The sequence below is a fragment of the Pelodiscus sinensis genome, chromosome 6, assembly GCF_052426305.1.
Source record: "Pelodiscus sinensis isolate ZL-2025 chromosome 6, ASM5242630v1, whole genome shotgun sequence".
Taxonomy (NCBI): domain Eukaryota; kingdom Metazoa; phylum Chordata; order Testudines; family Trionychidae; genus Pelodiscus; species Pelodiscus sinensis.
Window position 1 is genome coordinate 85,036,362 of NC_143057.1, and position 13,582 is coordinate 85,049,943.

The 13,582-nt window shown below is 39.8% G+C and overlaps 1 protein-coding gene across 3 annotated transcripts in view; it reads right to left on the reverse strand.

The window, feature by feature from the left end:
- Positions 1 to 998: 998 nt before the first annotated feature.
- FAM169A (family with sequence similarity 169 member A) overlaps positions 999 to 13,582 on the reverse strand; it is a 65,673-nt gene continuing 53,089 nt past the window's right edge. For 2 of the 3 annotated variants that reach the window (XM_075932273.2, XM_075932271.2), the window contains 5 exons: positions 13,028 to 13,082; positions 12,533 to 12,668; positions 11,044 to 11,212; positions 7,266 to 7,472; positions 999 to 4,934 (listed from right to left, as the gene is read on the reverse strand). In XM_075932273.2, the coding sequence (XP_075788388.2) occupies positions 4,386 to 4,934; positions 7,266 to 7,472; positions 11,044 to 11,212; positions 12,533 to 12,668; positions 13,028 to 13,082 (1,116 nt within the window). In that variant the 3' untranslated portion in view covers positions 999 to 4,385. The remainder of the gene's footprint in view (positions 4,935 to 7,265; positions 7,473 to 11,043; positions 11,213 to 12,532; positions 12,669 to 13,027; positions 13,083 to 13,582) is intronic. The other variant, XM_089779354.1, reaches the window with a different exon arrangement.

Below are 13,582 nucleotides of genomic sequence, written 5' to 3' on the forward strand. Positions count from 1 at the left end.
CTGGTGCCACATGAACTTCACTATGGGGTTCAGGTAGGTCCACTTGCAAAGATGCTGTTGCAGGATTAGGACCTACACGTGCCATTTACCTTCTCTCAATTTAAGTTTTTGTTCCTCCAACCTGTGGAAGATCATGTTGCAATTTATATTTTGTTACTGTTTTAAACCTGAGGTTAAAGAATCTTTAACTCTGCATTGACTGGAGAAATTAATCATTGTACTTTATACCTCTAGTGGTTTAGTTTGAAGTTAATTTATAAAAAAAGATGAAATGTAGACATATGAAGCTATGAAGTAGGGATCAGCGAGGGAATCAGTTTTGTCTTACAGTTCACATTTTAAGACTGCAATCTTAGGGCTTATTGAACAGTAGTTTTCATTAGATGAAACCTTCATATTTATAAAGCTAAGTTATTTTAATATGTATTCTATACTCTGGTTAGTGAACTTTCGAAGTTCCACGGTATTTAAATTATGGATTAAATTTAACAGTTAAATACTGACATTTGGAGAACTATAAACTATACCTTCATGAACTAGAGTGATTGAAAATATGTGTCCCCTCTGCTAAACAACAAATACTGAAACCAAGAAAGAAAAGTCACAAAAATGTAAGTTTAATTACTACTTTGTAGCCATCAAGACAATACCAAAAGAAAAACTAAAAATACTATAACAAGACTTAACACAGTAATCCAGAATAGCAATACATCTTCCATAAGAGATTTATAAACATACTACCACATGTTTAGAAAACACCTAACACCACATTCATTAAAATAAATTTTAATGTGTCTCCTTGGAAATAAAGTTTGATAATGGTGTATCATTTATCAGAATGGAGCACATAAGCTGACACTTGAACTGTGTATTTCTTGTGTATGTATAACTTAGGTAGTGGTGTTGTCATCTGAAATGATATCTAATCACTGAAGTCCATGGAATAGTGTGATAACATGGGGGAGGGGGAATAGCAAAGATAGGGAACCCAACATGTATCAAGCTAAAAATAAAATTTTATTTCTGAAAGAAGATATGAATGTAAGTTTAATATGATAGGTTCTGGGAAACAGGATGAGAACAGTAAATATTTCTCTACAAAGCAAAGAATATGAATTTGTGGGAAGCAAAACAAATCTCCATGAAAATTAGTGAGCAACACAATAAGACATGAACAAATGTTAGATTCAAATACAAAACTATTTATCATCTAAAGATGAGGCTGAGATCAAAAGTTAGTGTTCTTTAAGCTCTGTTTCTAGTCTAAAAAAGGCTCAAGAATAATACCACTATCTTTAGTTTGTCCATATATTGTTCCACAGCATGTTTTAGTAACATTTGATCCAAACTGTATAAAAATCAAACACTGTTCAGATTTGAATTGCTGGTGTAGTAAGACGTAAAAAAAATTAACCATTCACTGATAATCTGAAACAAGAAGGCAGTATTTTACTTCTGTTAAGACTAAAATAGAATAATTTTATTTTGCAAATTTAAGGTCTTAATTGACATGCTTAGTTGTAAATGGAGATGTTCTCTTTGTAATAGCAAAGCAGAAGGTATATGTGAGATTATGCAATGTTGTAATTTAGGATTTTCAGCATTGTAATGCAAATTAATGCTTTTGTACGAGTAGCTTGATTTCACCAGCTCATTATTAATTATAAGATAGCAAATACTAAATGAGACATTTAGCCAAATCACTGATGTAATCTTCTTGAATTGTAGGATTTCCCTGATAAGAATTCTGATAGCAGCAGAATGGCTAATTATGAACTTGTTCTCCATATTCAGATCTTCCTAATAATCAACAACCTGATTCTGGTCTTAGTTTTGCTAGTTTTATACAAGTTAACTGCTTTGGACATCAATGAAGAACTCAATTTACACCAATGTGGCCACTGAAGTCAAGTGGATTTTTACTGTTGAAATAGCAATAGGTATTAATTGTGTGACTGCAAATTCAAATGTTCAAAGAACTGGAAACAGGATATGTTAACATAAGATAGTTCTGGGTTAACTAGATGACGAGGGAAACATGCAAGTGAACTGATTTTAAATGTGCAAGCCAGGGTGCATTATCTAAAAAAATGTTGTCATTTAACAATTGAAAATGAAACTGAGTTTTAATCAAAAGTAGATATTTTGTAAGTATCTACTAAGAACACGAGTCTATCACTCTTTCCCAAAGTGTAACTGTTTGCAACTAGCAGCCTAATAACATTCATACCTCCACTTTTTAAAACGTACTATAGACACACACAAAATCCACATCTTTTTAAGTCAATCCTCTGCCCCTAACAAGTTCAACTCTTGTAACAAAAAAAGCAGTGTTTTCAAACTGTCTATTTTTACAACAGATCTTAACACTAAAGGAGAAGCCACAGCATACATAACAGAAGGTTTTTCTTGTGTGCTTAGAAAATGTTTAATTGGTTTTAGAAAAGCTGAAGGTTCACTTGAATATTTATAAACAAGAAAAGTTCTGCTTATACTTCTCAGCCATGATATTCATATATAACAAATGTACATTGACAGGAAAAATTTTAACACTCTAAGAAATACAGATATAACTCAATGATTCTATGCATCCCAATTCCAGAGCATATGCAGTACAAGCCTCTAAAAAACTTGCACCCTCATTTTAAAATGAGTGAAAGTAGTTTAAAAGAACAAGTGTGTTTCACCAGCTAACTAAGATAGATAAGAAAATAGCTAAAAAGTTAAACTGTACATCCATAAAATCAAAACACATATTTATACTTTTTTCATAGAGGATAAAAATTAAAAGATCATTGATGTTATTCAAGTGAACCTTTTATTTATAAACTCTAAAGAGAAATAAGTAGGTACCTCCAATTTTGAGACATTTAGGAGCCAACTTTTGCTCATCTATTTTATAAAATATGTAAGAATACAAATAGTCACATTTCTTCCTTTCTGTGCATGCACCACTGTTCTTTCTTATTCCTGAGTTTTTACCCATTATTGCAGGAGCTTCATTATTGGATAGAAGTAAATGGTGATTTAAAAATTCATAACTGTTGTATGACGTTGCAGTTTGAATCAAATGTGTTAGAAGTATCTCTGAAGATAAAGAGGATTTTTTAGAAACATGTGGGAATGGTCTGTTTTTTTCTCTTCTGCCTACTGTCAGTCTTAATGCTGCAAGCTTGGATGTTACTATCCAAGTACCACCCAAATGGAAAGTTGTTATCCCAGGAATTACATCAGAGTCAGGGCTACTTCACTTTTTCATCTAACTGCAACAATTTCCTGGTATTTACACAAAGACAATAATTTGGAATACAGGATGTTTGTTGCAACCTGATTTAGTTTACACTAATTAAATGTGATGGTATACCTGGAATTTTTGGGATCTACAGGAGTCATGCCCCTGATATACATCATGTCCAACAGCTGCTGAATGCACCAGCCAAGTATTTGGAAGATAGCAGGTAGCACTTCATACTTAGCCCATTTCTAGTAGAAAGGTTATTTTCCACAATGTGACACAAAGATGATCAAGAAACATATTAGCACAGGTACATAGTTAGGGTGGTAACCCAAACAGTTCTGTAAATGTGCTAGCAACTCAATGCACAAGTAAAAGTATTTGTTGTAAAATGTATGCTTAATGCTGAATTTTGAAACTATAAACGTATAACTTACCATATATAAGCTTCATTAATGCTCCACTAAAAAGCTTCATTATTGTACAGAACACTGCTAGACATTGTTTTGACAGTGCTTCAGATCAGGGAGCCAGCTGATATTCCTTCAAATGAACAGTAAACGGAATTTGGAAGAAGTGGTGGAAAAATCAGTTCACCTAAAACATAATACTAGAGAAAAAACAGCTAGCACTGTGCAAATTATTTTGACCCATTAAGTTGTAAGAGTAAGTTCTCGTGTATGCACCCTTCATCTTGCTATCATTATTTATGCCATACATTCTCTCTCTCTATTTTCTGGTAGTCTGTGTGGGTTTGTCTCAAGCAAAGAATACAATTTCATGAACATCTGGTGTGAAATCCTCGCCTCACTGAAGTCAACAAGTTTAGGATTTCACAGACAGTGTTTTCTTCTAACAATTCTAATCTTAAAAGTAAATTCTGTTGCTTTACTAGCACAACTGTTCATTTATTCAGCATTTATCCTTTATAAAAGGAAAAGACTCTCCATTTACTTCCATACCCTGATGAAGCTCATTATATATTGGTTAAAAATTCAAGAAAAGTTAAGGAAGGGTGGTGAATCCCAAAGGGAAGTCCAACCCAAACTTCTGAATACATGTGTATCCTGTGTCTCATGCAGTTTAATAATACCCTAAATTAAACAAAATAATAACTTACAAATAGCTGTATTAGCAATTGACTTCATTGTTAAGCAGGCTTCCCTTTCTTCTTGGGTGGTCCTTTGTATCCTTTGGCCTTTCTTCGTAAGTTCCTCCGATCTACTATTGGTACCTCAATTTCTGCTTCTTCTGAGCTGCTGTCAGCAACTCTCTCCGCTGCTGTGTGTGAGTACTGATCCATCTGCTCAGAAGACTCTTCAGACTGCTCTTCTGATTGGTTCTTTTGACCTTCTGAATGTTGCTGGAATGACACATCCTCAAGTTCAACCACTATCAAAGAACTCTGACCAAGGACAACAGGGGTTTCTTGTGAGTCATGCCCTGCTTCCTCACTTTGCTCTTCCATGGAAGATGATGCATTGGGTGATACATTTTCAGAAGCAGATTCTTCTAGTGCTTCAGTTACCACAGAGTCTGAAAGGCCATTATCAGATGGTTCTTCCTTTGGCACTGAACTTATAGTATCTGCACTTTCATCAGATGATTTCTTCCTTTCGGCTGCTTGCTGCTCCTCTTCAGTACCCTCTTTTTCCATACTTTCCTCCGTCAGTATTTCTGAATCAGTTGTGTTCACAACCTGAAGGGAAAAACAGTCAAGGAAACAATTCACACATTCTTGAGCTGATACACTGACTCTGGACCATCCCTTGTAATGTGCTGAACACCTCAGCTTGCAATGGGCGTTTGGAAGCACTCAGCAATTCAAAGTATTATGCATACATAACAATCCTCTCCTTACCCTCTCTCACTAGCCAGCTTCTTGGTTTAGGGCTCTGCTTTTTCCTAAAACTTTGAAAATTCAAACATTCAGAGGATCACTCACACACAACGGGGCACACTTCGAAATTAGTGCTGAGGTAATAAGTATATGGACACTGGATTTTCGGTACCCTTTCCAATAGTTAACATTCTGTTTGGTGCCTATAATTGTGCCTTTAAGTTGTACATTCCTTGAGGTGTCAATCTCCCACTCTACTGTATCTAATATAAGCTATTTGTCTTCATTGTCAAGGCCCTTCAAGACCTATCCACACCCTACCAATCATCTTTCAGTATCAAAGAGTCAGCTCCCATCTCCAATCAGACCATAATGCCAGCTACCATCACTGTTCAGTTTTCAAACCAGAATCTTCGTGCTTTCTCTTGTGCTGCTCCCCCCCACTCTTGGGGGAAGCTCCTGGCACACATCCACAAAACTACATCATCCTCCTTGAAAATCTCTTGAACTCTTTTGCCACGAGGCCTACAAAAAACTTCACAACAGTTCAGATGCTGCTGTGCTGAGACCACAGTGTCATGGTGACCAACACTGTTTCATTGTTTCTGTGTTCTCCCATCTGTCTGTATTTATCTCTTGTCTTGGATAGATAGTAATGTTCTTTGCAACAGGAACCATTGGATCTGTGTGCAGTACCATGCACAATGAGGTGTTATTGTATTACAAAAAAAATAAAGTTTCTTATACTTTCAGCAATTAATTAGTGCAATATATTTTACTTTTGCCTATTCATTTTATCAAGTCTAAACACTGAGAGACATTACTAGAGAGAGAGATGAGTTTTTGAAAAAGGCTACCTTCCCCCAAGATAGAATCATAGAATACTAGGACTGGAAGGGACCTCGAGAGGTCACTGAGTCCAGTCCCCTGCCCTCATGACAGCACCAAATACTGTCTAGACTATCCCTGATAGACATTTATCCAACCCACTCTTAAATATCTCCAGAGATGGGGATTCCACAACCTCCCTGGGCAATTTATTCCAGTGTTTAACTACCCTGACAGTTAGGAACTTTTTCCTAATGTCAAACCTAAACCTCCCTTGCTGCAGTTTAAGCCCATTGCTTCTTGTTCTATCCTCAGAGGCCACGATGAACAAGTTTTCTCCCTCCTCCTTATGACACCCTTTTAGATACCTGAAAACGGCTATCATGTCCCCCCTCAATCTTCTCTTTTCTAAACTAAACAAACCCAATTCTTTCAGCCTTCCTTCATAGGCCATGTTCTCTAGACCTTTAATCATTCTTGTTGCTCTTCTCTGGACCCTCTCCAATTTTTCCACCTTTCTTGAAATGCGCTGCCCAGAACTGGACACAATACTCCAGCTGAGGCCTAACCAGCGCAGAGTAGAGCGGGAGAATGACTTCTCGTGTCTTGCTCACAACACACCTGTTAATGCATCCCAGAATCATGTTTGCTTTTTTTGCAACAGCATCACACTGCTGACTCATATTCAGCTTGCAGTCCATTATAACCCCTAGATCCCTTTCTGCCATACTCCTTCCTAGACAGTCACTTCCCATTCTCTATGTGTGAAACTGATTGTTCCTTCCTAAGTGGAGCACTTTACATTTGTCTTTATTAAACTTCATCCTGTTTACCTCAAACCATTTCTCCAATTTGTCCAGATCATTTTGAATTATGACCCTATCCTCCAGAGCAGTTGCAACCCCTCCCAGCTTGGTATCATCTGCAAACTTAATAAGCATACTTTCTATGCCAATATCTAAATAGTTGATGAAGGTATTGAACAGAGCCGGTCCCAAAACAGACCCCTGCAGAACCCTACTTGTTATATCTTTCCAGCAGGATTGTGTACCATTAATAACTACTCTCTGAGTACAGTTATTTCTCAGAGGTGTACATGAGTATTGTTAAGGGAGATAGGACCAAAGCATTGTTTTCCTTAGTTTTAGGAAGCAGAGCTTCCTTGCACTGCATATTACTAAACTCCTTTTATTTTATTTATTACTGATTACTACTAAACTCCTTTTATTTATGGATTTTGCTATATGTTCTGGTAATTCCTTTTGCAAATAATTCAGAGTCTATACTTATTTAATAAATTAGCTTAATATATGCATTGTAGGAAAAAAGACCTAAAGTATCATTTTGTTGTACTTCCCTCACCTTATCTGATGCTGTATCTTCAGAAGATTTCACTGAAGAGTCAAGGATTAATGGAACAAACAGAGTTAAAGATTCTTCTTCTGGATTATCAGACTGTAATTTGGATTCACCATCTAGTATTTCACTAGCTGTTTCCTCTTCACTCATGAGTGATGTTTTGATAGTTTCTTCCATTAGTTCACCATTGAGTGGCTCTGATTCAGTTTCCTAAAATGATATTTTTAAGTCAAATTAGACACATCTGTTGTTCGGAACATCAGCGTAACTAACTCAGAGGCAAAATTGATATCATCTACATTTGTTATTACTCTCTAAGGGTATGTCTACACTACAGCGCTAATTCGAACCAAATTAGTTCGAATTAGTTCGAACTAACGCATCCAGACTAAAAAACTAGTTAGAATTAGCATTTTGCTAATTCGAACTAGCATGTCCAAACAGAGTGGACCCTGAACCGGGGTTAAGGCTGGCCGGAAGCAGTGCCGGCAGGGCATCAGATGACGACTTAGAGCGTGGAGCTGCTGTCTCAGGCTAGCCGAGGGCTGTGCTTAAAGGGACCTGACCCCCACCCCGGACAGACAGTTCTCATGGGTGCCCCGCTTGCAAAGCAGTCCTGGCTTGGATTGCCCGGAGTACCCACACTGGGCACATCACAGCACTCGGCCATCAGACCGGCTGCACTTGCCGCAGGCTGCCATCTGGGGAGAGGGGGCAATTGGGGAGCTGCAGGAGAGCTTCCACCCCCAGAAGCCTGCAGAGCCAGCCCAGTCCTCCCCATCGGGGGTTCGTACCCCATTCCTCCCTCACCTCCTTCCAATTACCCTTCCCTAGCCCCCCTTCCTGATGTACAAAATAAAGGACAATTGTGTTCAAAAATAGAATCTCTCTTTATTGAACAAAACTGGGGGAGACTGGGAAAAGGAGGTGGGAGAGGGGAAGAGAGAGGGTGGGAGAGGGGAGGGCAACTACAATGATGAGGGGTTTGGAACAGGTCCCATATGAAGAGAGGCTAAAGAGACTGGGACTTTTCAGCTTAGAAAAGAGGAGATGAAGGGGGGAATTGATAGAGGTCTATAAAAGCACGAGTGGGGTGGAGAGCGTGCATATAGAAAAGTTCTTCATTAGTTCCCATGATAGAAGGACTAGAGGACACCAAAGGAAAGGAATGGGTAGCAGGCTTCAAACTAATAACAGAAAGTTCTTCTTCACAAAGCAAAGAGTCAACCTGTGGAACTCCTTGCTGCAGGAGGCTGTGAAGGCTAGAACTAGAACAGAGTTTAAAGAGAAGTGAGATCAAGTCATGGAGGTTGGGTCCATGGAGTGCTATTAGCCAGGGGGTAGGAGTGGTGTCCCTGCCCGAAGTTTGTGGAAGGCTGGAGACGGATGGCACGAGACAAATGGCTTGGTCACTGTCTTTGGTCCATCCCCTCTAGGGTCCCTAGGGTTGGCCGCTGTCGGCAGACAGGCTACTGGGCTAGATGGACCTTTGGTCTGACCCAGTACGGCCATTCTTAGCTCAGGGCTCAGGGTCGGGGGTCTCACTGGACCACCTTGATTTTCATGCAAACCTGCTCCTGGGTGGCCAGGCTGGCAGCTCTCCTGCCCTAGACGGCCGCATTCCTGTGCCTAGTGTGGAGGTCATGGACGAGGTCCACGATGTCTGCACTGGACCAGGCGGGTGCCTGCCTCTTGCGGTCCTGGGCAAGCTGCCGGGAGCCGCCAGCCTGGTCCCGGGAAGAGGGGGAGGGCTGGGGGGCATCGGGTGGCTGGCTCGAGCCGTGCCATGTGCAGGGTCTGCTGGCTGGGTGCTGGCAGGCTTGCACCTGGCACAGGCACCGTAGCCAGCCCGTGCCCCTTTAAGGGGTCCGGGGCCAGGAGGGGGGCAATAGAGATTCCCTGGTGTTTGCCAGAGTGGCCACCAGGGAAAGCTGGGGAGGGCTAGCCTCCCACTAGTTCGAATTAAGGGGCTACACAGTCCTTAATTCAAACTAGTAAGTTCGAACTAGGCTTAGTCCTCGTAGAATGAGGTTTACCTAGTTCGAACTAAGCGCTCCGCTAGTTCGAATTAAGTTCGAACTAGCGGAGCGCTAGTGTAGCGCCTATGAAAGTTAGTTCGAACTAACGTCCGTTAGTTCGAATTAACTTTGTAGTGTAGACATACCCTAAGGCTACATCTACACTGCAGTGCTATTTTGGGATACTAAAGTATCCCAAAATAGCTATCCCATGTTTTCACAGCAAACCTGTTATTTCGGGCTCGCTATTCTGACATCCTTGTAAACCTCATTCTACGAGGAGTAAGGGACATTTCGGAATAATGCTTTATTTTGAAATCTGGCACTGTGTAGGCAGCATCAAATGACGAAATAAGCTATTTCGAAATAGCATTGAAAGAAGATATGCAATTTGCAGGGCTCGACAAATAATGTAATCTACTCGCCCGTGGCAAGAACCTGGAAGAGTGCGCGCAGAACGCAGAACCGCGCAGCTGACGAGTGGGGCTCGCCACCACTTGGTGAGCCCTGGCAATTTGCATAGCTCAGATTGCCTATCTTATTTCGAGGTATGGTGCAGTGTGAACGCACTCTAAGGTGCTGCAAGTGTATGTTGTTTTTAATTTTTTTTTTCAGTTACAGACTAAACTGGCTACCTCTCTGAAGTTTTTGCATAGAGACATTGATCAGCAGAATGTGAGATTTTCCCAAGACACCAGTATTATTTCTAGTTTTAACAGCTTCTGTTACAGACTAAAACTATTGTGAAAACAGTCGTATTTATGGGGTTTTTTTTAAATCTTTTGGCTTTTTTCAAGCGTAAAAAAAATAAAGCGAGTATTTCCAAAATTTAAAAGTGTCACTGATACATAGCAAGCCATTAGTTCCTTGAAGATCATCTAATTTTCTTCAGAGATATTAGACCAGTTTTTGGCCTCTGCTCCAACTACTTTATATTGCCAGAGATACTAAACTAAACTCTAATGTCCACAATAGTATGGAGGAAGTTTCCCTGACTAATTCTGTACCAGTTTCATCTTCCAAATGGATTTAATATGTAGTTCCACATAACGTGTAGGCATGTTAAATTTCGATTAATTAACTAATAGAATAGTCAATGGGACTGAAACACCGCGTGGAGCCCAGGGCTAGCAGGGAGTTCCCCCATGGACCCCAGGCTCCATGTGGGTGCTTCCGCTTTGAAATGTACAAGAGCTCCAGCAGGCCCTGGGCTCCATGCAGCGTTTCAACCTTTGAAGTAACTTTCAAAGTGGAAGCACCCGCATGGAGTCTGGGGTCAGAGGGGAATCCCCACTGGCCCTGGGTTCCACGCAGGGCAGCGTTTCAATATTTGAAATGCACAAGAGCCCCTGCTCTTTTGGGGACTCTTGTACATTTCAAAGCTGGGATATTGCTGCTGCATCCCTGCCCCCTCCCATGGAGCTGCAGCTGGCGGGGGGAGGGAAAAGGGGGGAAAGGGAACCAGCTTTTAAGCCGGCTCCCCCCGAACTCCCTCTGCTTCCCTCCCCCCTTGCTTCCTCTTTCTGAGAGAGACAGCAAGGAGGGGGGAAGCAACTAGTCGACTAGTCCCTTACATCCCTGATAACGTGTGTTGCAATAATTTCACGCTGAGTTGTCAAAGGCAAATATAGTAGCAAAGACTATATTTGATACAAAAGACTGCAGCAATCTCCTGCTCAGATAAGGATGGAAAGCCTCCTCAAACCTATCACCACCACCTGGATCTTATCTGGACTGAGTGTATCCACCCATTTGAGATTTACCTCTTTCTCATTTTGTTTGTCAGATGGTGATGTACATAACTCTTGTGTTTCCAATATTGATTGGTCCTCATTGTCAGCAACTGTTTCTTCTTCATTTTCATCTACAATTTCTTCATTTTCTTCTCCTAACTCTTCTGAGCTTTCAGATGTATGTGCTACAGGTTCCAATCTGCAACAGAAAATAAAACACTTTTTATTTTAGATTAATCTCAGTGACACCATTTCATAATGAAAAATTCCTCCCATTACAAGTTAATTATTATAGCACACATTCATCATACAGAAGTGTAGAACCCACCAAAATAAACATTAAATACTGAAAATGGCCAACTCCTAACTAGATAGTTGTTCAACTAAACTGTTGCTGCAGCAATATATATATATATATAGAGAGAGAGAGAGAGGCCTCTATCTTGCTTTCATTGATTTCAAAATTAGAAATCAGGAATAGTTTCACAAAGGTTATAGGCTTTGGAAGTTATAAAATGCTAATAATCCCTTACTGTAAGAAAATCTGGATTTTGCGGAAAGAGACCGAACTTCACCCAACCCAGGTATACCAGTATCAGTCTTATACGACTTAACTGTTGGAGTAGCTTGAGTGGCAATTGTTTTAGACATGAAGTCTTTTGAACTGTGTCAGGTTTCAGTAAGGATATTCATTTCCGCTCCTCTTCCAGTGATGAAAACAGATATCATATGGACATGCTTCATGAATGCAGACATTTTACAAAAACTATATTCCAATTACTACAAAGTAGTAATTTGGCCTCTTGGTTCTCTGGCATCCACTAGAAATACTGTTTTAACAAAATACAACCAGCTTCCTTTGATCCATTCTATACTTTTTATCAATCCAAACAAGTTTCTGAATCTAACTAAAAAGTAAAGTTCTCTTCATGTCAGTGAGGGGGTTTTAGGTGGTTTTTTTTTGTTTTGGTTTGGTTTTTTTAATCTGCTTTTTACAAAAAACGCTCATCTTTTCTTTGGGAGCCTGTGCAATCAATGTTTCATGGTCTTAGTAGCCTTTCAAGATGTGGTGTGGTTTTTTTTTTTTGTAATATACAAGAGAGAAATCAGAATACAAAAGCTAAGCTATGTTCCCTTGTTATAAATACCACACACACCCAACAACACTCTCACAGTTGTATATTTAAACTTTGATTCTTCAAGATACCAATACAATAAAAAGTGTTCAATGTGTAGCTAGTCACTACACTGTTGTGTATATTGTTCCCAGTGTCTGCTGAGTTGATATGTAAGCACAAATCTTTGTTTTCTTGTGATCACTTTGGAGGTGGCAGCTTGTTTTTTCCCTTGAGTTTTGTTGTTGGTTTTTTTTTTTTTTAAGTAATCTGCAAATTAGACTAAAGCAGGAGGAGGGTATATCAGTTTTACTTTCTAATGGGACAGGAAATAGCATGTACCACATGAGTGGGCACCGACAACTAATACCACTAAAACGGCAAAATGAAAAACAACACATTACCTGCTTCCTGATATCCAAAGGTTTTCATCCTCTCCAGAAGGAGTTTCAGTTTCAGATTCCTGGCTCCTCTTTCCTATCCTGGGACGTTTTAAATTACTGCTTCGTGTTCGAGTGGAAACAGGAGTAATACCAAGCTCTTAAAGATATAGCAAAATTAATGCAAATGAAAGAATACACATACAATACGCAGATCTATTAGGTAAAACAATTTTAGTATTTCATAAAAGGTAGGCATATGCAGGGCCTAACTGAAAAAGCATTTCATTATGAGAATTTTTTAAACAGATCAAAATAAATCTACGATACTGGCATTTATCCAAGTACTTTACATATGTTGTTTAGGCCACCAGCACCTCTAAAAGAGGTATTGGTGTTTTATCCATTTTGCAGATGACTAAATCAAGGCACAGAGAAGTTAAAGGTAATGATGAAAATGGGCCATTACCCTTATAGAATTTAAGAATCATAACACTGATGTTCAACATTATTTTTTACCTTCAGAAGTGCTTGCATGGGCATCTAAGATTTCTTTGCCTTTTTGGGAATCAACCTAAAGCAGAAAAACATACTGTTCTTTAAAGCCTGAACCACTGGAGATTGTATTCTCCTGACTGAAATGCTTTCATATCCCAACTAGGGATGTATATGGTTAACCGGTAGGGGCTGGAGCAGCTCCCCGCCCACCCCAAACAGGGGGCTGCTTCATCCTGAGGGGCCTACTACAGGCAAGGGCTGCTCAGGCTGGCTGCAGCAGCCCCTATCCGTGATGGGCCTGGCCCCTCAACACAAGTTACATGCTGGCTCCCCAGGAACTGCCAGCCCCACTCTTGGGTAGCCAGCTGCAAAGCTCATAGCTGTTTCACTGTAAAAGGTAACATTAGTCCAAGTGTAACAAAAGCATCTGTCTTTCATAGCTCCTGACACCCACGTCAATTTCGTTCAACAAAATTTCATATGTATCTTCTCGATTGTGATTGATTTGAAGCCACAACTATGTATATAAGGTTTCTCTGATAAAAGCCACGGGTTCTGTCTGACTGGATTAGGGAG